The sequence below is a fragment of the Archocentrus centrarchus genome, chromosome 10 (genome assembly GCF_007364275.1).
Source record: "Archocentrus centrarchus isolate MPI-CPG fArcCen1 chromosome 10, fArcCen1, whole genome shotgun sequence".
In the NCBI taxonomy this organism is placed as follows: domain Eukaryota; kingdom Metazoa; phylum Chordata; class Actinopteri; order Cichliformes; family Cichlidae; genus Archocentrus; species Archocentrus centrarchus.
The window spans coordinates 23,949,001-23,976,312 of NC_044355.1; the positions used below are offsets into that span (position 1 = coordinate 23,949,001).

The window sequence follows — 27,312 nt, forward strand, 5'->3', positions numbered from 1 at the left end:
ATATGTTTACTCGCAATCATACTCATTTGTATAATATTTAATATTTTTGTGTTGAAATTGCACCTCTGCAGCTCTTGGGCCTGTTGCTCTATGAGACTGAATTGCCGGTTTATGGCGATTTGCTGTTTAAAGGTTATTGGCTGAAAAAGCCAAACTTTTCTCATATTAATGAGTCAGCATTCCAGCACAGGACCACTGTGCGGCCATATGGCATCACCTGAATGAGTCTAACTAGTGATCCAGACGACCTCCTGACGCCTAGCAAGTGCTTGTGTCTGTGGCCGGTCTGTGCCACACCCCCTTCTCCTCAGTGCGGTGGTATGATCCAGGGATACTGTTATAGCAGCACCGAGCCTCACCAGCAACAGCATCATCGGGTTCAACTGCGGCTAAACGCACCGCGCCGGGATCCCTGTCACACAGCACAGCGGAGCTGGCTCGCGTACAGCCCCTGCAAGGAGATCCCTTCCACTCCGCGCAAATCGTTTCGTCGTCCTCCATCGGTATTTCAGAGCGAGCATCGTCAGCATCAGCACCGCCGCCTCGAAACCAGACCACAGAGAGAGAGGTGTCTCATCCCACATTTTTAACAGGAGCCGCGCTTCTCAAGTCCCATTTCTACCGGGGGATAGCACAGTCTTCAAGCATTTGCAGGCTGCTTATAACATGGAATCGGACTAAAGAAATGGCTTTACGTCGGGAAGGTAAGCGACACGTTCAGTTCTGGCCTTTAGTGGGCTCATTAAGCGGGGAGATTGGCTACAGTGTTGCTTGGCTAAACGAGGCTTGGGTGCTGAGACAACGTGAGTTTACAGGAATGGTGATTATCAGCTGTTCTGATGCGCTGTGCAGTGCTATGACCCAGTGCGTGTGCGTATGCGTGTGTGTCTGTGTGTGCTTGTGTGTGTGTGTGTGTGTGTGTGCAGTGTATGACAGAGTGAGGCAGTCACAGAGAGGGAGAGAGTATATAAACGTGTGTACGTGTGTGTATTTGCGTACGTGTGTGGTGTGGCTTTATGAAAATTAGTGCACCTCCTTTGAAGTGTGGGGATGCAGACTTTGTGCATACAAGCTCGCGTGTTTGACAACCTGTCTAAATAATGACAATCCAAGTACAGTGTAGGGAACAGCAGGCAGTCTGCTTCATATGTGTCGTAGCCGTTTTGCTTCAGCAACGCTCGCAGCCTTGAGTTGTTTTGCTCCAGTTCTGGCTCGTCCACTCCATCTCCATCAGCACTAAGATCCTGGGGGTATAGATCTCTCTGACGCGTGCCTTCTGCCTTCCAACATCAACGACAGCCTACCGGGCCCGGGCTAGACATTACCACCAGTACAGGTCCAACAGGCACGTCGGGACGCATTTTAAAGCTGTGACCCACTGTGTTCCGCTGCTAAGTGTCTATTTTTACATCTCATATGTCAGCTTCTACCCTTCTGGATGGCTGGTGAAGCAATTTCTGGGCTAAATTATTGAGCTGCGTGATATCTATTTTCCACATTGGCGCAGTTTAAAATGTGTGAGGGTAAATAATTAACAGCCGGCAAATGCATTTTGATAAATCATAATTATTGTGAAGGCAGCGCAAATTGCACCAAGATGGATAGGCTCTGAGAGACTTAAATTAGACCTCCTCACTTCTCTCCTTCACAGCAGATTATAAATAATTGCTTGGAGTAAACCACTCAAGGCACATTTCCAATAAATAAATAATTAATAGATAAGACAACAACAAATAAGAAAAACAAATATATGAATAATACATATTTCTGAAGAATTCTCTAAATATATTATTCCATTAACTTTGAACTCTCAAAAAGGCATCCCCCATCTTCCAAGCATTTGAAATCTAGCTTTAATTGATTGGGGGGAATGGAAAGGTGCTTTTTGATATGCAAAAAGCATTTTAATCACAAACCATAATTTTTTGTTTTCCAGTATCTCTAATACATGGATCTACTGCACCACCCCTACAGCCACTGTACACATCTCCCAGACAACTGTGTTTGGATCATTTCACCTATCAGGCATACCTGCGTTCTGCTTTATTGTTTTGGAATCTTAAAGAACAACGAGAGCAAACCAAAAACCCCGGCTCTGATTGCAAGCCTTGAACGCGGGGATTTTTGTCACAGTGTAACACTGGATGTCACTGCCCTACCTGGCTTTGCTCACAACGATGCCGGAGCTGTGCTTTATTCTTCTCTGGCTCGCACGTTATTGATAGTCATGATTAAAATCAGGCAGTTTGTCTTAGCTCCTTGTGATTAATAGAGTGCATCTGTACAGGAGGCTAGATAATACACACCCTCTTCTTCGGGGTCCTCCCCACCAAATGGACACACACTCTTTTAGTCACATGTACGCAGACTGGGGAGATGTGCACGTACTGGACCTGAAGAGGTGGAGAGGTTGATGGTTGTAGCCCTGCATTTGTCCCCTCCGCTGTACTCTAGTGCTGATGGGCAGCATGTCACAGTGGTGGCCTCCTTGTTGTCCACCTGCAGATCACTTTCAGTCCAGGCAGGGTTGCCGCACTCAGTGATGATTAACAGTGATTAAGTGCATATTTTAAATGGCACACCCATTATGGCAACACCTTAACATCCACAGGACAGGCCTTTGAATTGAAATGTCACTTCAGCAATTATACGCCACACACACACCACCGATAAGGCCTCTCTGTCAATCAACCAACTCACCACACGACCCTTCAATCGCTCTGATATTCCCAGATTGTACATTTTAACTTGCACCAGGCCAGCACACACTCCGGTTTCACTCTAAACAGCAGTTTGCAGTTGTCGCTGTGCTAATTATCTCCCTCAGTTGTTGCACTTTTTAATTTTCGCAATTGTTGTTCTTAAGCGGGTAGTGCATATGGTGTTTTGGAAATCCAAAATAGCTGCTTAGCTCCTTGGCTTGGAGTCACATCATTATTTCAGTGCAACTTCCTGACAATTTGGGCCCTGAGTACCGATTGTTAGGATGCTGGCACATTGCCTCAGTTGTCAGCAGATCCCATTGTCCTGAGTCAAGAAACCACTAACAAGAAAACAAACAAAAAAATGTTCGCTTACTTCCAATAATTTGTGTTTTTCTGAGATTTGAGTGATATTGCATGGCCTTTGGATAGTGCTGTGCTGTGTGAGACAGCGGGGGAGTTCTTTTTGTTATCCAGCCCTGCATTATTTATGAATTTTCATTCCAGGAATGCAGTAGCCCCTGGCACTGTAATGCTCCCCTCTCCCATGGAATTGCTCACACTCTTCCCTTCTGACCCACAAGTTTCTCTGCAAAACTAATTTTCCTTAATAAAATTGGGGTCATGAATTAGTGAGAGGACAATGTGAAATGCATCAGCGGTTGTTTTATTATATAGAGTACAACACTTAGTGCCGCAGCCAGGCAAAATGTGGTCCAGTGGGAGTTTTTATCCCTCTCTCTGTGCATGTCCATCATATAGTAAGAATGTAATTGCTGGAAAAGCATAAAATGTGTTTGCGTTCTCCACCCTGCTGATAATTTCAAAGTAAAAGCGCTCATGCCAGCTGGGTAATCAGAGTGCTAGACCACTAGACTTGCAGACACAAACACACACGCACACCACAGACACTTAGAGATGTAACCACTGTACAACTTCAAATATTTACCTTCTTGCTGCAATGCTGCTCCATCCTCGAGAGGAATTGTTTAACAAATCCTGCAGTGCTAATTAGCGTTTCCTCTATTCATTCGCCTGTGGTTGGCCTCTGCAGCAAGGAAATTGCCAGCTTGTGATTTAAAAAAAAAAAAAGGAAATACAAAAGCAATATAGTGCTACCAAATTACCCCATAAAAATCTCATATGGCAGTGTAAGTCTAGTGTTTAGACTTGTTTTTAAAATGAATAAACTTGGAATAAGAAAGCAGTATTACTATTGTAGTATTACTATATCAGTAAATATAAGATTGCAGGTTTTTAGTAACTGACTCTTATTAAAAATTCAGTAGTCACAAATTATGCTTTGGAGATTTTTTTTTATTTTTTACTAAAGTTAGTGTGTGTGTGTGTGTGTGTGTGTGTGTGTGTGTGTGTGTGTGTGTGTGTGTGTGTGTGTGTGTGTGTGTGTGTGTGTACGTGTGTTTTCAAGCCAAAACCCTTTACCAACAGCAACAGAGAAAGAGACAGGAATAGTATCACAACCAAAATCACCTACAGTTGCCAATGCTGCAAACACACACACACACACACACACCTACAAACGCATAGATACAGTATATGCCCGAGGCACTCTTCTTTAAAGTATTCAGCTAAGTCTCAACTGGCATCTCCAGCCCTCTGTTCTCTCTTGTCTTCTTCCATTGGGCTACGGGCAAGAGTCGGGAACTATGTACAGTTCAATAACTATTGAGGTGTTATGTGAGATTTGTATGGTGAAAATGCAATCACAGCCTCCCTTCACACTCCTCCACCTTCATACTGGTCCCCCCTCCTTTCAAATTCTAGTCAGCACACAGAAGGATCAGAACCACGAGAGGCTTACTGGTCAAGCCCACTCTACCTCTCTTTAAAATATGAGATTAATTTGTCAAGAGGTGTGTGTGTGTGTGTGTGTGTGTGTGTGTGTGTGTGTGTGTGTGTGTGTGTGTGTGTGTGTGTGTGTGTGTGTGTGTGTGTGTGTGTGTGAAGAACAGTGCTGAAGGTAGAGGACTGAGATGGACAAGCTATCAGAATATTTTTAAGCTATGAGGACTTAATTTTTTGTAACAGAATATAATTCAATACAATCACAAAAAAATTAAGTCCTCAATACAGGGCTACAACAGACAATAATTTTCATCACTGGTTAACACATTTTGTTGATTTAAAAAAAATTTTTTTGGAACATTTATGGTTCTTGAAATTTTATAGTGATGTCTTTAAATGTCAGCCCAAAAGCCCGAAGCCCAGAGATAAAAACAAGTTAATATTAGAAAGAGCTATAACTTCCCAATATGGAATATTTTTGCTTGAGTAATTACTTTTAACTGTAGCAGATAAATGTTATTTCAGCCAATCATTAAACTATTTCAGTGTAATTCTTTGATTCGGTATAACACTTCTTTAAAGATTTTATCTTTCATGACCGTACTTCAGTCTCTGATATTACTGTACTGCAGCTATCATAAAAAATGACAATGCAATATCTAATAACACACACACACACACACGCACACACACACACACACACACACACACACACACACACACAGAGAAAGCAGATGCACGTCTACATGGACACACTTCCCACTGTAAAATTTTTATGAATCCTGTCAGCAGACAACTTTAGAAGAAGGAAAAAAAATCAATTTTTGTTTCCTTCCCAATTTATTAGCGCATAAATTGTCCTTCACCTCCCAGTGCACATCTTGGCATTAGTGTCAAAATAATTAAGTTTAAACCCATTACGTCCTGCTTTTGTTTGCGCAGAGGACAAAGGGGAGTTGGCACTGGCTAGCTCACCACCTGCAGACTCAATCACGCCACAGCAGTTACCAGGAAAGGCTACAGTTGAAATCCGATGCATCAGATATTCATAAACAAAAAACTGCACACGATCCACCTTAAGTATCAAACACCTATGATTTAACCAAGTTACTGATTAGAGAATAATTCGCCTTCACACCTGCTTCATATTAGCACACAATGAAGCATCAACAACACGCCACACACCTACAGCTGCGCCTCAAGGTCATGATTGATAACTCAATAAGAATAAGTTGCATCTGTAGCTTTGTTGCATGCCTATATAAAATGATTTATTTAGCAATATAAAAAACAGTGATGTTACACTGTAGATCTCTCCACTAAACGAGTTCATCTATTTCCTGCTGACTGGTAAATAGCCTCATGTGTATCATCAGTAATATTCATAGCTCTACTTTCTAGATGATCATGAATTATTAACTCATAGAAAAGATGAATAGCTCCAAAATGGTGCTTGATGCATCTCTGCTGGAAGCCACGTTTTGTGCAGTACAATATACAGTACAGTACAGTAACGGTACATACGATTGAGTTCGATATGTTCTCCACCGAGTTGTTTTTGTTGTTCAGGTTTAATTTTGAGAAAGAGTCTCGATCCACCGTGAACTCTGGGATGCGTTTCAAGTGTGTGCATCATCGCCCAAATTGACTTCTGTCTGTAGAGACACATAGTCTCTGCTGATTGTCAGCCAAGATGTCAAGCCAAACTGCACAAAGAAAAGTGATGTGAGAAAAAGAAAGGGGGGGGAGAAAAAAAAACAAAACAAAACAATATGTACTCCAATAAAACCACGGCAGACCTGTGCAGCTATTTTTCATGCGAACCAGACTTTATACATGATGTTTCCAGATGTAGCAATTCCGAAAATTCGAAATTTTACCGGATGCGCTGCGTGTCGTCCCAGCCTGAAAAAAAAGGAATTGTTTGGAAAAAATTCTTACATTGTTCTCGTTAATGTGCTCAGATGACACAGTGATTTATTTGACAGGAACCAAAATGAGAAATGCAAATCGGCGAGGAACGTGCCTTCTGCAGCTTTGCCTGGCAAATTTTAAGAAAGGAAAAAAGACTGCAGTGGAAAATAAAATGCAGGATAAATGGAAAAACAAGGCGAGGGTATGAAATATTGAAGAGAAAAATGCTCTCTGCCATTTCCTAACTGTAAATACATTTTACAGTATGCGTGCTATTGATTTCAAGGTTATGTTATTTGTTTATCGAGAAATCTGCAACTCTTCCTTTCACTGATACGTCTTACCACAGGCTGTCTGTGCAGCTCGCATATGTAATAAAACCTTTAGGGCTGAGAGCACACTTCTAATAATTCTCCATTCATTCTAGGTGAATGCTTGAAATTCTTATGTCTACCTTAGAGCGTGGTTAAACAGACTGCATGACACAACCTTGAGGTGGATATATATGTTTTTATAAATTGAACAGACATATAGGTGTGACGCATTCAGCACATCACCCCTGTCTCATCAGCTCACAAAAGAGCAGTACGAGAACAGTTGCTTGTTCCTGACTGAGTCCTGTGGTCTTTGAAAAGCTGCTCCTCTCTTTGTTGAGAAGTATTTTCCTGTGCAAGGCTGCTGAATGCCATCCGTGCCCTTAGTCTCTATGCCGCCAGGAGAATCAGAGTGAAGGTGGAGGGCTGGGGAGAGATCTGAGGAGCAGCAGGAGCCCTCTGGACTTTTTGTATTGGGGATACCACAAAAAAGATCTCCTCTCACACACTCCTCGGTTTTTCAAGGCTGAGAAGCATCAAATTGTAACAGTGTAGATGGAAGATTAGCCCACTTAGCATTCAGAAATCAATCTGCAGCGCTGCTCAACAGCTACTAGTACATCGCTTCAGCTGCTCCTCTGGAGGACTAATGCTCTTTACTCACTCATTTCTCCGTAATCAACAACTTCATAAGTGAAGACACACAGGAAATACTGTCTAAATCGCAAATCACCAAATCCAATTTCTGGAATCAATGGTATTGATTTATCAATTAATTTTGCATCTGTAATGCCGCCACTCTGCTTGGCTTTGGGTGTTGGAGGTTTTAGCGGTCAAATGCATTATTGAAAGAGGCTTTTTACCAAGCAGTGGCTGATGCAGAGAGCTTAGGAGGTTGTCACTCATGATGTAAAGCTTTATTTGCAAAGCGAGTTAGTGTGAACAGCCTTTTAGTCCTCCGAGGAGGACAGTGACATGTATTTATCTTGCGAGAGAGGAGGAATATCAAATGTGTTGAATAAGGCTTTGCCTTGTCAGGAATATTGATTAAGTGGTTTTGGGTGGTGTCTCTTGCTCCACGTACGTGTGTGTGTTTGTGTATTTGTGGTCAAATCCCTGTGTGCCTGCCCAAGTGAAGCCAGTGCTGTGCATGTGAATGTATGTGAATACAGCAAATGCACACTGTTGCGTACTCTCATTATTTTTGTGTTTTTTTGGTTGCTCCTCGGCCTTCTGGGGAACCAACAGAGGGCTTTAGATCAGAGAGGAGCAGAAGTGGATCATGAATAGAAAGAAGCAGTGGAGGGAAAAAAGACTATGGGCTACCTTAGTCGAGATCTTAAAGGAAGAAAAAAAAGCCATAACTGTAGTCAAGATATAAAAGCAGCCTTTGAAAAGTTAAAGCTTAGCTACTCCCTCGCTCTAGGCCACATTCACAGGGCATGAATAGTGTAGGACCTTATGGATTTCTCCACACTGCTCAGGCATGAAGCACTGATGTGGGATTTGAGCCATGTCCACTATAAATAGTCAAATGGCCCAGGTTGGTCCTGACAGCTCCTGACAGCTCCTGACAAGGGGCGATCTGCTCCATGAGCGGACACGCAGACTTTATTTCCTGCTTCTTCGTCATGCTCTCATTCCAGCACGGGTGGGAATACAATGAGGATTGCGGCACTATAGTGTCACCTATATGATGTGCTTTGCACATGCAGTAGATGCATTAACCTTGGGTTATACTGTGTGCGGAATAATGAAGGCATACAGTGAACTGGAGGCTGAATGGTAAAGAGACGGTAATACAGAAGCAGCAAGCAAGGGTTCACACAACGCTGTCTTTACAGAGAAGGCCAGTGAAGACTGTTGATTCTCTATGGCATGTGGGTGTTCAAGTGTGCTGTTTGTCAGCCAGCGTGAAATGCTATAAGAACTTGTAGGCGCAAGGGCACTGAGTGTGTGTCCGTCTGTGGCTGATTGTCAGTATGTGTTTCATCTTTAAACCCAGCATCTAATATAGTCTCTATGCTGAGGTTCATGCGCCTGAGCATGTGTGTGTGTGTGTGTGTGTGTGTGTGTGTGTTTATACGCTACAGTATGTGTTCTGCTGGTAAATTCGGCATTAGCAGCAAGAGATTTCAGGCTTGGTCAGCTATGAAAGCACAACTACGTGACAAGAGTGCTGCTGCCGCCCACAGATAGCTAGCCCTTATCCACTAATTAAAACCCTCTATCACTCCATGTCTCACTTGGCAATCTCTCTATCCTTCAATGCCCCCCATTTTCATAGTGAAATCTCTACATCTCTTATTATCTATCCATCACTCCCCTTATCCTGGTTCACCATTCACCCCCCCCTCCCGCCTCTCAGCAGGAGCCGAGGGCTCCCAGTGGGTGGTGTACTCTTTTATTGTGTTTTGGGCGGTTTAGGTATAACAGGGTCCTGTGGGTCCTTCAGGGCCGCTTGTCAGCATTGTCCCTGTCATATGCCTGAGGAGCCATGGTGGTGCTAACGAATGGAAGAGATAGCTTTTTAAGCCCTATCCCCCCCCACATCTCTCCATGCATACAGACACACACACACACACACACCCTCGCTCTAGGAGAAGCATCTCTCTCTGACAGCTCACTGTTTACTCCCGTAGGACCTGTAGCCTGGATCTGCATTTGCAGCTACAGACTGTGCCTCGATTGCTTCTGATGATTAAGCCATTGTAATGGCAGACAAAATGAAAACCTGCAAACAACGACAGGATTGTCATGACTTCACTTTGGAGCATCTGGGGCAATAGGTTTATGCTGCAGCATGAATGTATTTTCTCAAGGTTCCTCATCGTCATTCCTGCAGCTCGCAAGGCCTGTTTAGCGAGCGGAATTAGCTTGTCTCTGTGCAAACAAGCTTCAAGGAAATGTATAAAGGCAAGAGCTAACAAAGAAAGTAGCTGCCTACTCGCATGGGGTCTCCAGCCTGTTATGAAAATAAGACCCTCTCTGCATGGTGGATGTGTATCTGTAATCCTGGAACTATACTGTATCAATAATCTGAGGAGCTAATATTATTGGATGCCACTCTTGCTCTCCCCATCCTCCTTGTTTATTTACCAGTTTGAAACTCAATTTCACTGCCTCTGCCTGGCCCCAATCCTCTCTCTGCTTCATTCCCCTTTTTCCATTTTGCATGCTCTCTCTCTTCTTTTTCTTCATGACTTCAGCACATTCATTTGAGATTGGAAAGAGTAAATCGGTTTTGACTTGTCCTCATGGTCCTTGCCTTTTCACATGACGATCTCCGCCGTGTTGTTCGTGTTATTGTCGCTGCTGTTGGACATCTGAGGGACCCCGCCCCTCCAGAGGAGACTTGGAGCATAAATCCTGTTTAAAAGCAACTTGTGTATGTGAGCCTCGATCACTTCTCTAAGCAGATTTTGTCCATGGCTGCACTGTTTGAATAAATAGATAGATAGAAGGGAGGATCAAGTGGGTGAAGGGTCCCATTAGATATTATTGCATTTGTGTAGCCATGGATTATCACTCCCGTGTGACTCTGTGTGTATTTTTTTGTGTACTTGTGTGCATGTGGAAGAGGGATTGATAAGAAGTAGAAAAAAAGGCTAGCAATGGATAAGCATTGAAATTGGATAACAAAGCAACATGATGCACGTGTTGTACTCAGTGTTGTCACTTTGTATTATTTCTAAACTGAGTGGCAAATAGGGATGTAATCCATACATACTGAAATCAACACTTATTTATACTCTTCTGTACTGAAATGAAGTAGACAAGGGCAGCATGGTGGTGCAATGGTTAGCACTGCTGCCTCACAGCAAGAAGGTCCTGGGTTTGAATCCACCACTTGGACTTTTCTCTGGAAGTTTTCATGTTCTCCCCATGTTTGCGTGGGGTTTCTCCAGGTACTCTGGCTTCTTTCCAAAGTCCAAAGATATGTAGTTAGTCAGGTTGGGTTAACTGGTGATTCTAAATTGGCTGTAGGTGTGAATGTGAATGGTTGTCTGTCTCTCCGTATTAGCCCTGCAAGTGGCTGGCAACACCCTGCCTCTTGCCCTGTGACAGCTGGGAAAAGCTCCAGCTCCATATATACCAGATGGTATTTGCTACTCAGTGCTAAATAACATACAAATGAAACACTAGAATTTCTCCTACTGTACCAAAATTGGAACGCAAAGTTTTGGGATGGGCTGTACCAAACAAAATAGGTGTCAAAGTCAAAGTGGCTCCTTCATAACTTTAAGCCTTCATAAAATCAAAAGGCGTGAGTTATTTAAAAAAACAAATCTCTGTACAGCTGCAGCGAAAGGGAAAATTAGTAATAGGAACAAAGAAAGAAGTTTTTTGTACTGTGCTATAAACCTAATAGTTTCTTCTTTAAAGTTAGGCCTTTTAACATTGAAGTCTATGGGGATTGACTCACTTTTGGAGCCTGCTGGATTTTGGCATCTCTACTTCTGGCTTCATTTTTCAGCCCTGGAGGTTGCTGTTTGTGAAATAAAGACAGTGATTGTGGCTGCTTTTGATGCGCTGAAATGCTCACTGTTCACCCCAAGCAGATACTGATAATGCACCTCTGGGGTCAGGGCCTTTAATCTCCTTACAGCTGAAAATATTAACAACCACAAGGAATGAAAAATTAGACATTTCTGGCTGTCAGGACAGCTAAAACTGAATTCAAAGTTATGCTAAGTACATAGCTCTTCCTCCTGTAATCACCTTAGCAACAGCCCATATGTTTCCCATCTTGTTTTTCTTTATCTAGCAACTGAGACTAGATTTTATATTTGGATGTCCATTCGTAGCAGAAACACGTTTGTTATGCTACTCACCAAGGAATAAGAGATTGGAATGAAAACTGCATGATATTATAGATGGTGTACATTGTCGGTGCATAAAATATTCACAGTTAATCCATTTGTAACACATAACTGTAGCTTATATGGTTTTTACAGTCGATCAGTCAGCCTACCTTTGGATTTGCATTTAGATCATGAAGATCCTTTTTAGTAACTGGCAGTATGGTGATACAATGAAGCACTTAGCTTTACAAATGCACCGTGCAGTCCCGTGTTCTACACGCACGTAAATAAATGATGAGAGATGATACAAACCTTGTAAGGAAGGCTTGAAAGAATCCCATATTAAAAATTTACTCTAGCACGAAGCTAATTATAACAACATCTTCAGACCTTTTCAGAGCCATTCCTGTTTGTTCTCTTGGAATAGTTACCCATAGCTGAGCCAGTGTGCCCACTATGCCCCAAGGTGGTTCTTCCTCAACTCTGAATCTTGCCTGGTGTTGAGCTCAGGTGGCACATGCTGACTTGTCCTACAGAACGCCCCTGTGTCTTGTTTGAAGTGAGCTTGGCTCTAGGAAACAACCTCCAGGTTTCAACATCAAAACCGAGAATCAACCCCCCTAATGGGCACCCTACTGTGGGCTAGAATTAGCAGGAATAACCCCCGCCAGCAGGCTTACTTCTCTAAATGCAGGAGCCTCGAAGGACGAGATGGAGGGCGGAGAGCGTGTAAGGTAGGGGGAGAGCAAGCAGGAGGGAAAGCAGAGGTGGACTGCTACAAGAAAGAGGGAATTATACATGTCACATACAAGCACAACTACATTTATTAAGAGCAATGTTCACTACACCGTCTGTGCGAGTTCAAACGCATGACGGAGGAACAAGATGGTGCCCCTTTGTGCAGCATTGCAGTCTTTCATTTTTCTGTGTAAATGTAAGACAGACATAAAACGGGACAGAGAGCCTCTGTAGAGACAGACAGCAGTCAGTGCCTGAAGCAAGCTCAGAGCTCACAGGGTAATGTATACTCACTCCTCGCCGTACCAGAGAGAAGGTGACACCAGTCAATCCCATTCTGACAGGGCAGCTGAGATAATAGCGGGCTTTGATTCCTTGCAATAACTTCTGCCAATCAAAATGAAAGGCACCGCGATTGCGGGGAAACACAGGCGTGCGCGCGCCTGAGTCCTGAGAGCTTACTGTATACTACTGTACGACTGAGATCATTTGCACAGAAAAGGCTCTTGTGTATTTTAAAGGTGTTCTTGGGCTTTGTGCTCTGATTAAAGGGGAAAACTCCTTAAAAGATGGATGGAGGCAAAGACGAGTGGTGAGCTTTTACTGATCATCTGTGCTGGGATGATGTCTGCGGGGGGTTGAGGGTGTGTGTGTGTGTGAGAGATGAATGTGCGGGTGACTTGGCCCATTTTTTTTTTCTTTTTTGACTGTTTGCTGTCAGGGGTCAGTGGGTGGTCTGTGTGTGTGCATGCATGGAGGGGATGAGGAGGATGAGGAGGGTGAGTGCAAGGCCAGGTTTTTATTCAGGTGGAATAAAAGCGTTACTGCAGTAGTAGAAAGGTCAGCTGTAAACTTGTATCAGACTAGTGGTGATCACCCTATGCCGCAGATCTCTGAGGTATTGAGCAGGCACGCTCTAATGGCTTTGATATATGGACTACAGGACTCCCTGAAGAGGTCAATACCATAGCACTTTGTCTCTATGAGCAATGACCCTCTCAAGCTCCATTTAGAAGCTTTATAACTGCAGGAAATAGGCTGGAAAGGCCTCGAGCAGGGCACGATGAAAGAGAGCTAATATGAATGAAGTATTTTCTAATCACTTCTTCTGTGCTCTAATCGTTGTCCCAATCAATCATTAGTTTGGTGATATAAGTATATAGCACTGGACGTTATCGGAAGTAGATTTTGATGTGGTTGAAAGAAGAACAAGAGAATCCGAGCTGAATAGAGCCAAAAGAGCTGATTTATCATTACTCCATTTGGGAGGGCAATGACACTGTAAAGACTGGTTTCTAATATCATTTCATCATTACTTCAGAATCTGGTGAGTCACGGTGTTTAATGAGAGTGAGAGACGTGGTTCTCGGCGACAAATTTGTAGATTTATTCGTAGCTTGTCACTGCTTGTCTGTAAAAGAGAGATAAAGCTTAAAGTAGCAAGAGAAAATAGAAACCACAACTGACAGAACAATAAGCTTTGCTTGATTTGGGCCAATTTCTCTTCAAACACATGTGGACATAATGGCTACCATCGCAGTCCCTTCTGAGTGTATTGATTTGGAGCTAACCTTTGGTGTGAAATATGAAAGAAGCCAAATACTGTTTATGAATGTCTGCTGTAATTGGAATGAGCAGATGTTGCAATACTGTTCCACTGTGTTCAATAATGGACTTTTGCGCTATTTTTCTCCTCTGCCCTGTCTGTTTTATCCCCTGTTTCCTTTCATTTTCCTCCGCTGGCCCATCCTTCTTCCTCCCTGCTGCCCTTTTTCCTCCCTCCCTCACTGTTTCTACCCCATTGCCCTCTCATCTCTCTCTCCTACCTCCCCCTATTTCCAGACTCTGTTCTCTGTGCTGTGGCTGTGCTGAGTTACTAAAGTGGAGCCCTACGAGCCATGGAGGAGATGGACAGCAAACCCTACCAGCCGTTGTCTAAGGGGCGCCATGAAATGGAGATGTCCTACACCAGCTCATCTGATGAGAGTGAGGACGGCCGCACCCATCACCGCTCCTACACCTCACGTGAAACCCTGCCTGACTACACACACGAGCTTCGCCTCACCCTCGGTTCACATCGGGAAAGGCAGAGCAACTACAGCCAACCCCAACAAGGTACCAGGTCATGCTTATCATGTTATCAGGGCGTGCTTAGACTGGATATAGTTACCTTAAGATATACGTCCACAGTTGCAAAGATACTGTATGTGGACTCAAATGGATTCTGTTACCAGAACAGAAACACTCATATGCGCACACGCACACACACACACACACACACACACACACACACACACACACACACACACACACACACACATACACACACAGAGGTCTTTAAAAAGACCTCTGTGAATTACCTATTACAGTCCACAATGAGCCAGAAGGACAGTCGGAGGCAGCCAATTACCTCTTCTCCACGGAGGTGATATTTCTCTCCCACAGCTAAACTAGGTCAACCCCAAACCTCTCTGGCCTCACCTGGGGTGGAACACCACCCTTCATTACACACACACACACTCAAAAATACTGACACGGGCAGACAGAGGCATACATCCATATACACATGTACGCGTGCACACACATGGACACATACACACCGAAAAATTCTTCCCTGTTGGTGACAGGAGGAGAAATGGGCCAGCATGCACTGTGATGGATGGCCTTTATGCAGGTCATGTGTGGTGTTAAAAGAGAAGCCGCGCCTCATCAGGAGCACGCCGCTGTGCAGGGTTCATGGTGATCAATAGATACTCTTTCCAGTACCTCAACCTTCTGCTCCTCTGCGAGACCTACCCACCATGCTAGCAAGCACCATTAGCCATTCATAACAGTTACAGCTCCTGACAAGCAGGCCGCTCCGGGGATTTCATGGTTTGAATGCCACCTGCGATGGATTTTGTCGTCCTGTTTGCCATACAGCAACCTGTCAATGGCCATTAGTCATAATGATGTTGCCTGAATATATTCCATAATACCGTGGTGTCAAAGAGCACTTGCCTTTTTATGCAGTTACTTGCCTTTCTGTTTCCGTAACAAACAACATCCCCTGCCATCAGTGTCATATGGTGAGGTGCATAAGACCCCCCCAAAGCAGCCTTTCAAATGTCAATGGCAGCCGGTTCTGCAAAGCACATCTGTTCATCTTTGGGCCACAGAGTTATATATAGTGTACGCTACCAAAGTAACCAACTGTTAAGGGGGGACATTGCCTCCAGTGACATTTTTAATGGATTACAGTGTTCGTGACAAAGATCAGCCAATTCGTTTCTCATTTAATTCCCCGCCCATGTTCTTCATATTTTCCTTCATCTTTTAAGCCACCCAGTCTTGTCCTCACCTCCCTTCCTTCCCTTCCCTTCATTTCCTCACTTTTCTTTTCTCCACATGTTTATTTCCACCAATATTACAAATTTCTCTCTCTTTCCATTTAATCCCACATCACCTCTTTCCTGCGCCGCACCTGTCTGTGCTAAGCCTGTTTATGTTACAAAGACACTAATGACAGATGGACAGACAGCTAGATCGCCAGCGATGTGACCATTTTACAGAGCAAAAAAAGGACTGATCACAATAATTACTTTTTTGCCTATTAATGAATGCAAATGAATTCATTCGCTTCAGCATGCTGTTTAAAAAGCAGACAAATGCTTTACAGTATAAATATTTGAATTAAGTAAGAATCTGATTATGAATGGACCTTTCACCACCTAATTCATTCCATATTCTAGCAAAACACCTTCTGATGACATGAAGCAGAGAAAAAGAGAATTTCTCTGCAAATTTCTCTATTATTAATATACATATATACAACAATACCGTGAACTCTTCTGACAAAAAAAGGGCAAAAAAAAAGAGCTGCGTATGGTCCCAGCCAGCAGTCCCCACCAATCACACAGAAGGGCAGCCTACGTGCCCTGAGTTCATTAAGTTTACAAAGATTATTGCTAAGCGTGCACAATAACAATTAGAAGTGTCTCAGAGGGGTTCTCAGAGTTTCTCTCTGTTTAGAGAGACTTCAGTTAGTTAATCAAAGCTAATCTGTAATTAAGAATAGATTTTAAAAAGTGAGGGGCCAAGCTGCAGTTTCCCCATTACCCCTCCCACTCTCGACCCAGACTATTTTCCTCTGTAAATGATACAACATGACCCCATATATACTGTGTTTAAATTCCATTACATATTTGATTAATAAAGTTAGGAATACTTTTAGAAATATGTAAGTGCTTAACTAAAACAGAGAAAGAAACACAAAGCTAAAATTTGGAACCCAATTCATTATATCCAGACTACTTTCTGGTGGTTGTTTTTACTCACGCCGCTTGGCAAATAATGATTTCTGCTCATGACAAGTACTTACAAGATTGGAAGAAAGTACTGTAATATAAAACAGTCATATAAATAGTCCGGAGGCCTGAGCGGCTGGCTGTAATGGCAGGAAATGGGACGTTCTTCAAAGAAAAATATTGCACCTCTAATCACTTCCACCACAGCCTCTTGTTTTATCATAAATATGCTTCAAAACAAAACAGTTAGACGACTTTTCAGTTTGCAGTCAATCCATGGTTGTTGCTACTGGGAAATGGCCAATTTGCTCCCGAATTGCCCTCTTGCAGCCAATTTGAGCTAAACAGTAGTGTGTAGTGGTGACCAATCTTAGGCTGGTTTAATTCCAGCAGAACAGTATGTGAGCCAGAGTTGGTCTTGACCCCATCAAACAGGCACCGCAGGACACATTGCTGGTCAATGGAGTGGTCAACAGGACTGCGGCTTTTATTGAAACGCTGTGGTTCATGTTCACAGGACCTGACCTAACACACATATTAACTGCGCTAAGTGAGAAGGAAGGGAAGTGTTTCTTTCCTGTGTTCTCAGAGGGGCCTGTGGTACCAGGCTACTATCTGTATAGATTTCAATTTATGCCTTCATTTCTTCACAATTACATCAGTTTCTTCACTTCCACTTATACATTCTAAACAGAAAACTCATGTGGTGAGAAAGAAAATTTACTCAACTGCCTCTACAGGAAAAAAAAAAAGTAGCACTCAATTGAATTGAATTGAATTGAAGTGTAACCAGAGGACTAACACAGTATATCTGATGTTCTCAGATAACAGGTTGATGCTCCGGATTGGAGGGCGTTCTAATACCTGAAAGCATATGAGGCTCAATTTTTCCCTCAGTCTGAGTCAATATTAATAAGGTTTGATCTTTATCTGATCTCTTCACCCCACCAAGGAGAATATAGATGAGATCAGCGCTCTGTTTGAGCAGCAGTTCAATACATCTCAAGCTCAATAACACACATCAGGCAGCCTGAACAGGATATAGCTTCCCTGCAAATGGTTAAGAAAAATTGAGGCTGGCATTTTGATTTGGACCTCTACTAAAAAAAAAAAAATAAAAACTTTTAATAAATGCTTGCTCAAATAACAGCCTGCCTGTTGGAATAATTTGGGAGGTGTTCACTGTTTGGTTTGTAAATGCCTGTCTCTAACAAACACCTGGTCAGCTTAGTCGCAGAAGCAAATAAAAGCACACGCCAGTATTAGAGGCTTTGCAGTTCTTTGTCTGCGTGAGCTCATTTTTGCATGTCTCCCCTCCCTCCTCTAGATTTAGACTTCTGTAAGGCTGGGCAGTTGAGGAGCCCAGACTTTCACATCCACCAACAGCAGCAGCAGCAGCAACAGCAGCATCAGGAGGAGGAGGAGGAAGCGTTGTGCTCTGGACCGGCTGGTCACGCCCACAGCCACGGCTACTCCCTCGGCGTGGGTTCGGACGTGGACACGGAGCCGGAGGTGGACCCCTCTCCTGCTCACGGCCTGCAGCACATGTGGATGCGTGGCCTCAAGTCTGAGCAGAGTTCCTGCCTCACGAGCCGCGCCAACTCCGCCCTCTCTCTCACTGACACTGAGCATGACAGGAAGTCTGAGCCTGACAATGGTGAGTGAAAAAAAAAAAACTCTCTTCTTAATGGGATTGTCCATCAGCAGTGGAAACTGGCTTGGCAGATAATTTATTAACACACCTTTGATGATTTATTTTTTTCTACATGTAAGGGGAATGCAGCGTGCACCAAAGTCAGAGAGTGTTTCACATTACACCTCATTATAAAAAAGAGAAAAAGTTCTCGTCAGTAAATGCAGAGAAAAACAACACATAGCATTCTTTCTTTGTAAGATTTAAGTTACAGCCCTGGGCAATTACGTGATTGAAACTCTCTGCGTTTGAACTAAAGCTAATGCTTAAGTTCCTCCTTCTTTGAAGGTTCTTTGATGTGACTAAATAGAGTAAATGTACTATTGGTTATTTAGTCTCTGAAGTGAGCTCTTATTGGAGGTGAAGCTGGGGTTGACTCTGAGCTAAAGGAAAGTCCAGTGATGAACATCCACAGCATATGACTTGGAAAAGGATTGAAGATTTTGGTTTAAGGCTTTTAGGAAAAGGAATTGTAGAGGTCCCATGTCTACAGTGCCTGACTGGCTGCCTGAGGGCAGCTGACAATCGCCTCTGTGGGAAGACTCTAGCCTAGAAGGAAGGAGAAGTTGAGAGGCGGGGGGTGAAGATATTGGGCCAACTAGAGAAGAGTCTGGGATGGTGCCAGCTATCTGTCTTGCGCTGCTGGGCTTGGCTGGGCTCCCTGCAGATGGAGAGTTAGTTAGAGGTGCACACAAACAAAGACAGAGCTCTCCAACCCATCCCCAAGGGCACTGTCTGTTTATGTGCCGCAAAAAAGGTGGAATGTATTCAGTGGCTGAGAAAAGGAAGGGAGATAGAGGAAAAAAGAGAGCGAGAGGGGGAAATGGGGAGTAAGAGACAGGAAGAATAAGAGACAGGGCGAGCAAAAAATGCTAATGGGAGAATAGAAATGGTAATGTAATGGTATAATTAGAATGAGAATAAAAGGGAATGAGTGGTTGAGGGTAAAACAGGTGAAGGAGAAGCTAGTTTCAAGTGAGTGCTAGACAAAGATGGTGAAAGAATGAAATGAGAGAGGAGAGAGAGATTGTACTAGAAGGATTTTGGGATGTTTGGGATGCACCCAAGGGTGCTGTTTAATAACTGGCACACTGGACATAAAGTCAGCCTCAGTGAAAATGAGCGTGAGAGAGAGTGGGAGTGAGAGAGAGTGGGAGTGCTTGCAGCATTACACAGTAATCAATTTGTGATGGCTGTGTGCATATGGACCAAAGATATTACCATTTGAGATGAGGGACTCTGTCTTTATCCAGGGTCAGAATTAAAACTGCAAAAAAAAAAAAAAAGGGTGCTGGCAGCTTTGAATGCAGCAGACAGCAGGGAATAAGGATGGATGAAGTCACAGAAGTAAGAGGGGAGGATTAAAATGTTCAAAGTGTTGGGCTTTACTGCTACAGTGCAGCAGGAAAGCCGGTTTATGTGTGGATTTCATGTGTCACATGATGATGTAATGCATGTCCTGTGGCTCGCCAAACTTTCTCAAGAACACCCTCTCCCTTTCACTCACACCTATGCTTCTCTGCTGGGTTCGTATCCTTTTACTTGGCAACTTTATTCCCTCTCCACCACCGGCAGCCCATTTATTCTTATCCTCTTCCTGTCCATCTCTCTCTGAGACATGGCCAGGTGTGTCCATGCGTGGCATCCTCTAATAGGAAATGTATTATGGATGTCACATTTCTCTCCATCAGCACAACAAAGTCTCACACGCCCCTCTGTTCCTGGCGATAATGAAAGTTAGAGCTACTCGCAAAAAGATGTTGGCGTGAAGGGGCTGAAATCAAAAAGCTAACGCCCCTGCCAAAATGAAAGTGCATTTTAAGTCGGCCCGACCTTGCACTCCCTTTGTCTTCAGAGCTCACCCCCTCCCAAACCTATTAATGATGTCAGCTTCAAACTGGCAGGAATCCTTTTGTTCCTGGTCTGATTGAAGCTGACAAGTCAATTTAGTCCCTAGGTGTGTGTGTATGTGTGTGTACAGGTGTGAGAAAAATAGAGAGAGGGCGCGACAGATTAAGAAAGAGTAAAAGAGAAAGAGAAAGAGATTTAGTTTGTGTGTGAAGCCGCATTTGTACAGATGTCCGTCTTTATTTTTCTTCGTGTTTGTGTGCGTGTATATGTGTGTTAGTGTTAGTGTGTGAAGGTGTGGTGGGAGGGTGTGTGTCCAACTGTGACACCTCCCTTGAGGAAGGCTGCAGGCATTTTTTGAGCACCAGTCAGACCTGCTGACAAACTCAGGAAAACATCAACACCCTGAATTGACGACAGTGCATCGTAAGAACAGAGGAGACTGGCAGTAGAAAGAAAGCGTAGTTCAGCTAGAGTTTACTTACGGCACACACACACACACACACACACACACACACACACACACACACACACACACACACACGAGACACAGTACATGGCCAAAAGTATGTGGACAACCATGTGTCAGTCAGAAAATATGGGCAGCAGCAAACATTTATCTGGGAAGTCATTACATAAGACTTTAGAGCGTGGTAGCTCCTATTCAACTGAAAGGGTGCTGGTGAACACTCTAAAGCCTTTCATCCCAAAAGGAGTTGGATGGGAATGAGAATGGGTTCCTGACTAAGTAACCGCGTGTGAAAAGACCAGAAGTTAGTGAGGAAACAGGAATTTTATGATAATAAATTTGACTTGTCAGAAAGATGATAGTGTTTGCATTGCAGAATATGTGGATTGGATAGTAAAATAAACTGGTGGAGCTCAGGGCTCAGGTGTCCAGCATGTAACAACTTATAAACTGTGCAAATCTGTGTGTGACAGCTCGTGTGAGTGTAGAAAATGTAAGAAAGCCATTTGATTGTGTGTCATTTCAGTCCTTCTCTGTTACTACAGGGATTTTGGATTGATAAGCCCAGAGGGAAGACTCCTACATTCAGCTGTAGGCAACAAGCTAATTCCAGTTATGTGGATTAGTTCTATTTTTGTGCACTTGAAAAGTGAATCAGGCAGAACTGTGGTCAAATGAAACACACACACACACACACACACACACACACACACACACACACACACACACACACACACACACACACACACACACACACACACACACTAAATTCTGGAGGTGAATGTGCAAGAAAGTCTAATGTTCAGCCTTTATTCTGTGTGCAGACAAATCCTGTTTAAATAACACTGATATTTTTTGGCCAAAAAGTGCTGGAAGCTGCCGTTAACTATGAAGCTTAAGCTGGGAGGCAATTAGTTTATTTCTTTGAAGACTAGAGAAGCACAGAAAGAAGCTAGTCTCACCACCCAGGTGCTCTTGTGTGTTTAATTCATATAAACACAGTAATGTAAAAATAGCAATTTATTGAGAAAGTTATGTGGTGTTTGTTTAACTGTTGCCACAGTCACAGGAGGGAAACTAGTGTTGGAGACCACAGCAGGAACAAAGTGAATGCAACCGTGTGCAGTGAACTCATCAGCTTGTTGTCTTTGAAGTGGTTACTTTGAAGATGGGGACCAGGTCTTCAGCCAACGATTGGCAACTTTTGCTTTTATATAGGAATATAACCAAAATACAAGCAGCTAGCAATAGTTAATTTGATTCCCTATTACAGAGAGCCATGAAAGGTTACACCTCCATTCTTCAGAAAGCCTCTCTCACCTATTACACTGCAGCTTGTGTATGGATTAAGTTTTTAAAAAAGATAGTGTTAATAAATAGGCTTTGTGACAGTGATGGTCATTGTCACTGGTGTTCAGTCACCTCTTGTTGGTGAGAGTTCTGTAATAAATGCTGGGACACAGATGAGAGAGGGCTGATGAGAGAGAGGTGTCAGTCTTCTGAATTACTGCAGCGTGGAATAAAAATAATAATAAGAAGAAATAATATTGGCCATATAATCTACAGTGCTGTCTTATAATGAGATGCTAATTACTTGAGTTGTTTGTCATTAGTTAAACAGTTTTTCTCTTCTCTATCTGCTTTTAGCTTATCTTTTTCCCCTCCACTTTTGAGATTGACACATTGGCGTGTATCAGACAGCCTCCGGGTTTTATATCATTGCACTTTTCATCCGCTGTCCTCTAAGCAGAATGGGTTCCAAGGCATCAGCAAACAGCAGTCCGGTGAAAGGCCCTATCGCTCTTTATACTAGATAAGTTTCAGTGCTAAATGCAAATATCTGTGTAATTACCCAGGCCTGAGTAAGCACTTGATCCTGATTGGCCGCGGGATGTCCATTATTTTTTTAAAACCTTGACAACTCCCTTAAAACTGTCTGATCACAGCGCTAAATTAATACTCCAGAAACGTCTGAATGTTCCATTTCCACCGTACTCCGCAGATAATGGTTTGAAGAAAATGAGTTTTCAAATTGCCTCAAACATTTACAGTCTCCGAGTTACCAATCAAGCTTAATGAAAGCAGTAGTACTCTAAAAACATGGTTCAGTGTGGATGTTATTCCCATGAGCTGAGATAGGTTATCCCAGATTTGTTGATCTGACCCGGCAATAACTTTGTAAACGACAAAAGCCCAATGACATGACGATGAAATGGCTTTAACGTGTAATTAATTGGTAATTAATTGAACATTTGTATTCAGTGTTGGGTGTTATCTTTTGTCGCTGCTTAGCCGGCTGGTATTAGATGAAATTTTCAAAGGAAGCGTGTCAATAAATTAATATTAAAAGCCTTTGATCATGTGATCTAACGCCAAACATAATTTGAACACAACATGCAAGTCCCCCTTCCTTGCTCACTCTCACCAGACATGAATTTATTTACACTTGACAGCTTGTGCTTCTTGAATTCAATTTGAGCACGCTCATTTCTCAAACAAATTTTCCTTCAAGTATTAATTTCTTTGTTGATGTGTGTAAAATGTGTTTCTTTTTCTTTTTTGGGGGGGAAAAATGAGGAACTGTCCAAGCTGAATTGCAAACCTGCCATCAATTTAATCATTTCTGTGTCTCAAAAATTAGAATTTGATCTTTATTTTTTTTAATATGTTTGTAAATGAAAACATTTGGGATGATGTTGTTGGTTAGACAAACCAATCTTTTGAAGACACCGCAAAAGGCCAGTGGAACGCCGTGCTACACGTTTGTCATTTTTTGTGAAACTGAAAAGAGTAGCCACTTAACTGTAACATTAAAACAATTAAAAAAAACCACAACAACAATCTCACTCATGCCATTGTGAGAATTCAGAAACAATTTCAATCCAGTGCTTTCCATCAGCATTACAAACTTACTGCTAATTCAAACTGTACTATAATTACTGGAGAAAGGTCTCTAGAAGGCAGTCCTCACTAATTGTCATTTCTCTTAATACGCTTTTTCAGTAAATGAATGATAAGTGTTTAATGTTCTCTGCTTTGAATTAGAGTGCAGAAGTTACTCTGTAACAGAGTAGGTGCTGCAGGGTCTACCAACACTAAATGAGGCATATTGCCCCCAAAATAGATTGCTCCTTTTTAGACCTTCAAATAAAGTCATTTAAAATATTTTTTTTTTTCACAGTGCAGCTGTTGTCCTTGCCTTGAAATAAGACAAGCATGAATGTTACCTTAAACATAAATGTTACAAGCCAACTATAAACTGGGTTGCTCGAGGGCCTGGGGGACTGCGCAATGTCATAGAGGAGCCTCATATCCTTTATAAACATGGTCCATTATTTTTATAATGATGTGCCAAAGTTTTTCAGTCAAGTTTGACCAAGCTGTGTTCAAGTAAGAAATTGTAGAAGGTTAGCAAGGGCATGGAGGCAACTGGTGAGAGAGTGGAGTACAAAAACTGACCATACAGTTTAATGAGCGAGCGAACGGCTAAGGGAAAGACAAAGGGAGAGCAGAGAGTAGAGAGAAAGCCAGAGAGGCTTGCTAAGATCTATCATTAAAAAAGTACTGGTGAGATTTTTTTTTTTTTTTTTGATGGCAGTCATTTGATATTCGTTAAAGCTATGTTTGAAATACCATTCCTTACCTTCCCTTCCCAATGTGCTGATGGAACCTCGAGAAAGAGCAACAGGTGTTAGATTTCAGATGGGAATCAGATTTTTTTTCCTCTACAGTGTGATGCAATTCTGACAATTATTAGGCAATCTGGACTTTTAATTAGACAGTGAGGGAATTACACGTGGCTCATGTAAGCTGTCTTATCCAGGGGTATCAGACAGGAGCATTTAAACAGTGTGAATGAAATGGATTTTGTGTGTTTTCTCCCCTTCTGATGTTGCAAGACACAAATCTCCTCTTGGCAGCTCTGAAGCCTTGATGACCTCAGGGGAATCAAGAAATGACAATGCCCTTAGAGACAGAGACATCTGCAGATGTGCCAATGAAACAGCACATATGGACACGCACAGACAGACAAGCTGCATCCTACCATCTCCTCTAACCTCTCTTGTGTGTTTTGTGTGCGAGTGCAAGCGCTAGTTTAAGTGGACACATCAGGCAAACAGCCACGTACTTTAACACCCTTCTTGCCTTCCTGGGGCCCGAGGGGTTTTGCAGGAATGGATTTGTCTATTAGCTCGTAAAGAACATTGCTCAGTGCCATATCGATCATCGGAGCTGTAACGTTTAGGGTCTTTAAGTTGTAGAGTTGATCTAGAGGTACATGGGCTCCCCTGGCTATTTTACCAGAGTGAGAGATGATCAACTTAACCCTGGTGTTGCGCTTGGCCAGAGGAAACGCTATAAACACGTCCGCTGGAGCCAGAAAGCGTTTTTATTGAACCGCTCGTTCAGCCATACGGGAGAGGCTGAAGAGCTACCATGAATCCGCCAGGTGCCTTGTTGTAGCAGCAGTGCAGTTGTGTGGTTTTCCTCTTCTTTAATAGTGGTCTCGTCACACAGTTAGCCATGCAGGCCTCTGTTCTTGACAAGCTGTCAGGATGTCGGACCCCACCCTGTTGTCCTAATGATGGACCTATACAGCTCACTGATCCAGAGGAGGGCCTACTGGACTGTAGAACTGGTTGATGCAGGGTTAGGGATGCATGTTTGTGTGTGAGAGAAAATGAGACAGAGAAGGAAAGAGTGAGACACGGGGAGAGAGATAATTTTCTGTTCTCTCTCTCTCACACCCCCTCCTCCATCATCATCCCGCTGCCATGGCAACAGTCATCAAATCAGAACATCAGCCATAGCTTTCATCTCAACCTGTCCACTGGCTGCCTACAGACTGTATACATAAACACGCAGCGATGGAAACATCAGAGTCCAGCCATTTTAATAAGCGGTCAAACTGCACAGAATCCCACAATCACCTACACAGCAGAGGAGGTGAGAGGCAAACAGATTTCTTTTTTTAATATAAACAGTCAAATAAGCAGCCTTAAAACCTGTTTTTAGCTCCCGGCGCTGTTGGAGTATTAAAATGAGAGGAGAGCATAGTGAGTGGCACATGAATAAGCTCGCAGCAGAAAGGAACAATAGCCCCGAGAGTGTACCGAGAGATTAGTGCAAATCAGAGTGTTCTGCACTAGGGAAGAGAGGCTGAGAGGGGGTGGAGGACACAAAGGTGCCTGTATGGACACGCACACATGCACACTCAGATGCCCACACACGCTCCTGCTGTTTTGCACTCTCTGTGTGTGTGTGTGTGTGTGTGAGGGGGTCAGTGGGCTATGTATTTTGGAGGTGTGGTAGAAAACAGAACTGTACTGACAAGGCAGTGGTTGGGAGGATGCAATTAAAAGAAAAAGAAAGAACACAGAAACCAACGTAAAACTGGAAAATTTTACTGGATTTTTAATTTTTTTTATATCTTAAATGCTTGTAAGAGCAAAGATGCTTAAATGGATGGTTAACTAAAAAGCCTAAATGAGCAGTGACTGAGAAAAGGAAAGAAAAAGCAGATAGTGCCATTCTCGGTGCTGATGAATCAAACCTGTCGCTAAGTAGGCTTCTGCTCATCTGAATAATGAACGCACAGATTCATTGTTTACCTGACGATCAGAATTGCTATCCAAGCCTGCGCGGGGATTCGAGTGCCAGTGACAGCAATAACACCGTGGTGGTTTTCCCAGCATAACCAGTCACTGCCATTTTAGTTTAACCGCTTGTAGTAATGGCTGTTCCTCTGTCGCAGCAGTCCCGAATCTGCCAGGGATTCTTCTGCCATAGCTGCATCAGTGCCAGTGTTAAAGGCTGCCATCACAGTCATGGTGCCAGTAGTAAAGGCTGTTGTTACATGGCACGATGCCCTGAGCCTGTCAGACCTCCAGGGTTTGTGCACCACCTGTCATTATCAGCGCTCAGCCCTGGCAGCTTCGGACAGCTAATGGTCCACTGGGTCTCACCCAACAATCTGCTGACCAATAGGAGCGCTGCTGGTTGAATGGTTGGACATGCACATGCATGCCAGAGAACACACTGACATGAAAACACAAACTGTCTGCATCTAAGAAAAATTACCTTTTTTTTGTGTGTTTTTTTTAGGTAACGTGTGAGTTGAAGCTTAAGCCAGGCTGAGAACAATCGTGATGTATGAGTCTATTTCACTCATTCACTTTCACTCTGGGATGGACCTCTTCTAAACAGAGGAGAATTGTCTGTATGATTTATAGGATTGGATTGCAACCTTTTTCACCGACAGCTTTTAATTGAAAAAGCCACAATAGGACTTCGGAAAGCCATTAATTGTTACGGTTAATTAAGGTAAACATTAAATGAAGAGATTTTTAATTGGTTTCTCTTGATGAGGGAAGGGATCTGGGGTGACCAGGATCTGCATATGTAAATAACTGAAAAGTCCTCCAGGCCTAGGCTTAACCCTCTCTCTCTCTCTCTCTCTTTTTTTTCTGTTGCTGTTTGTTTTCCTCTCTGTTTCTGACACTGTCTCTCTTTCTCACTGCGCGCACCATGCATGCGTGCAAAAAAACGCACACACACCTTGAGCCCCAACAAAGCTGTCAGCAACGCAAATGGGGCGCTTCCGTCTAGTGGCGTTGATGTGATGTATGTACATGCTTAATGCTGAACTGGCGGTCCCTGAAGAGATACATTTGTTATGATGAAACATGACAGATTGGCAGAAGACGTCACCTTCATATTTACAACACATGGAGTTA

The 27,312-nt window shown here is 43.1% G+C and overlaps 1 protein-coding gene across 1 annotated transcript in view; it reads left to right on the forward strand.

Moving 5' to 3' along the window:
- The first annotated feature begins 453 nt into the window (after positions 1–453).
- The window catches only part of tenm1 (teneurin transmembrane protein 1), a 178,266-nt gene continuing 151,407 nt past the window's right edge, over positions 454–27,312 (forward strand). The window contains exons 1-3 of the mRNA XM_030739166.1: positions 454–704; positions 14,122–14,394; positions 17,893–18,222. Of these exons, the coding sequence (XP_030595026.1) occupies positions 14,178–14,394; positions 17,893–18,222 (547 nt within the window). The 5' untranslated portion in view covers positions 454–704; positions 14,122–14,177. The remainder of the gene's footprint in view (positions 705–14,121; positions 14,395–17,892; positions 18,223–27,312) is intronic.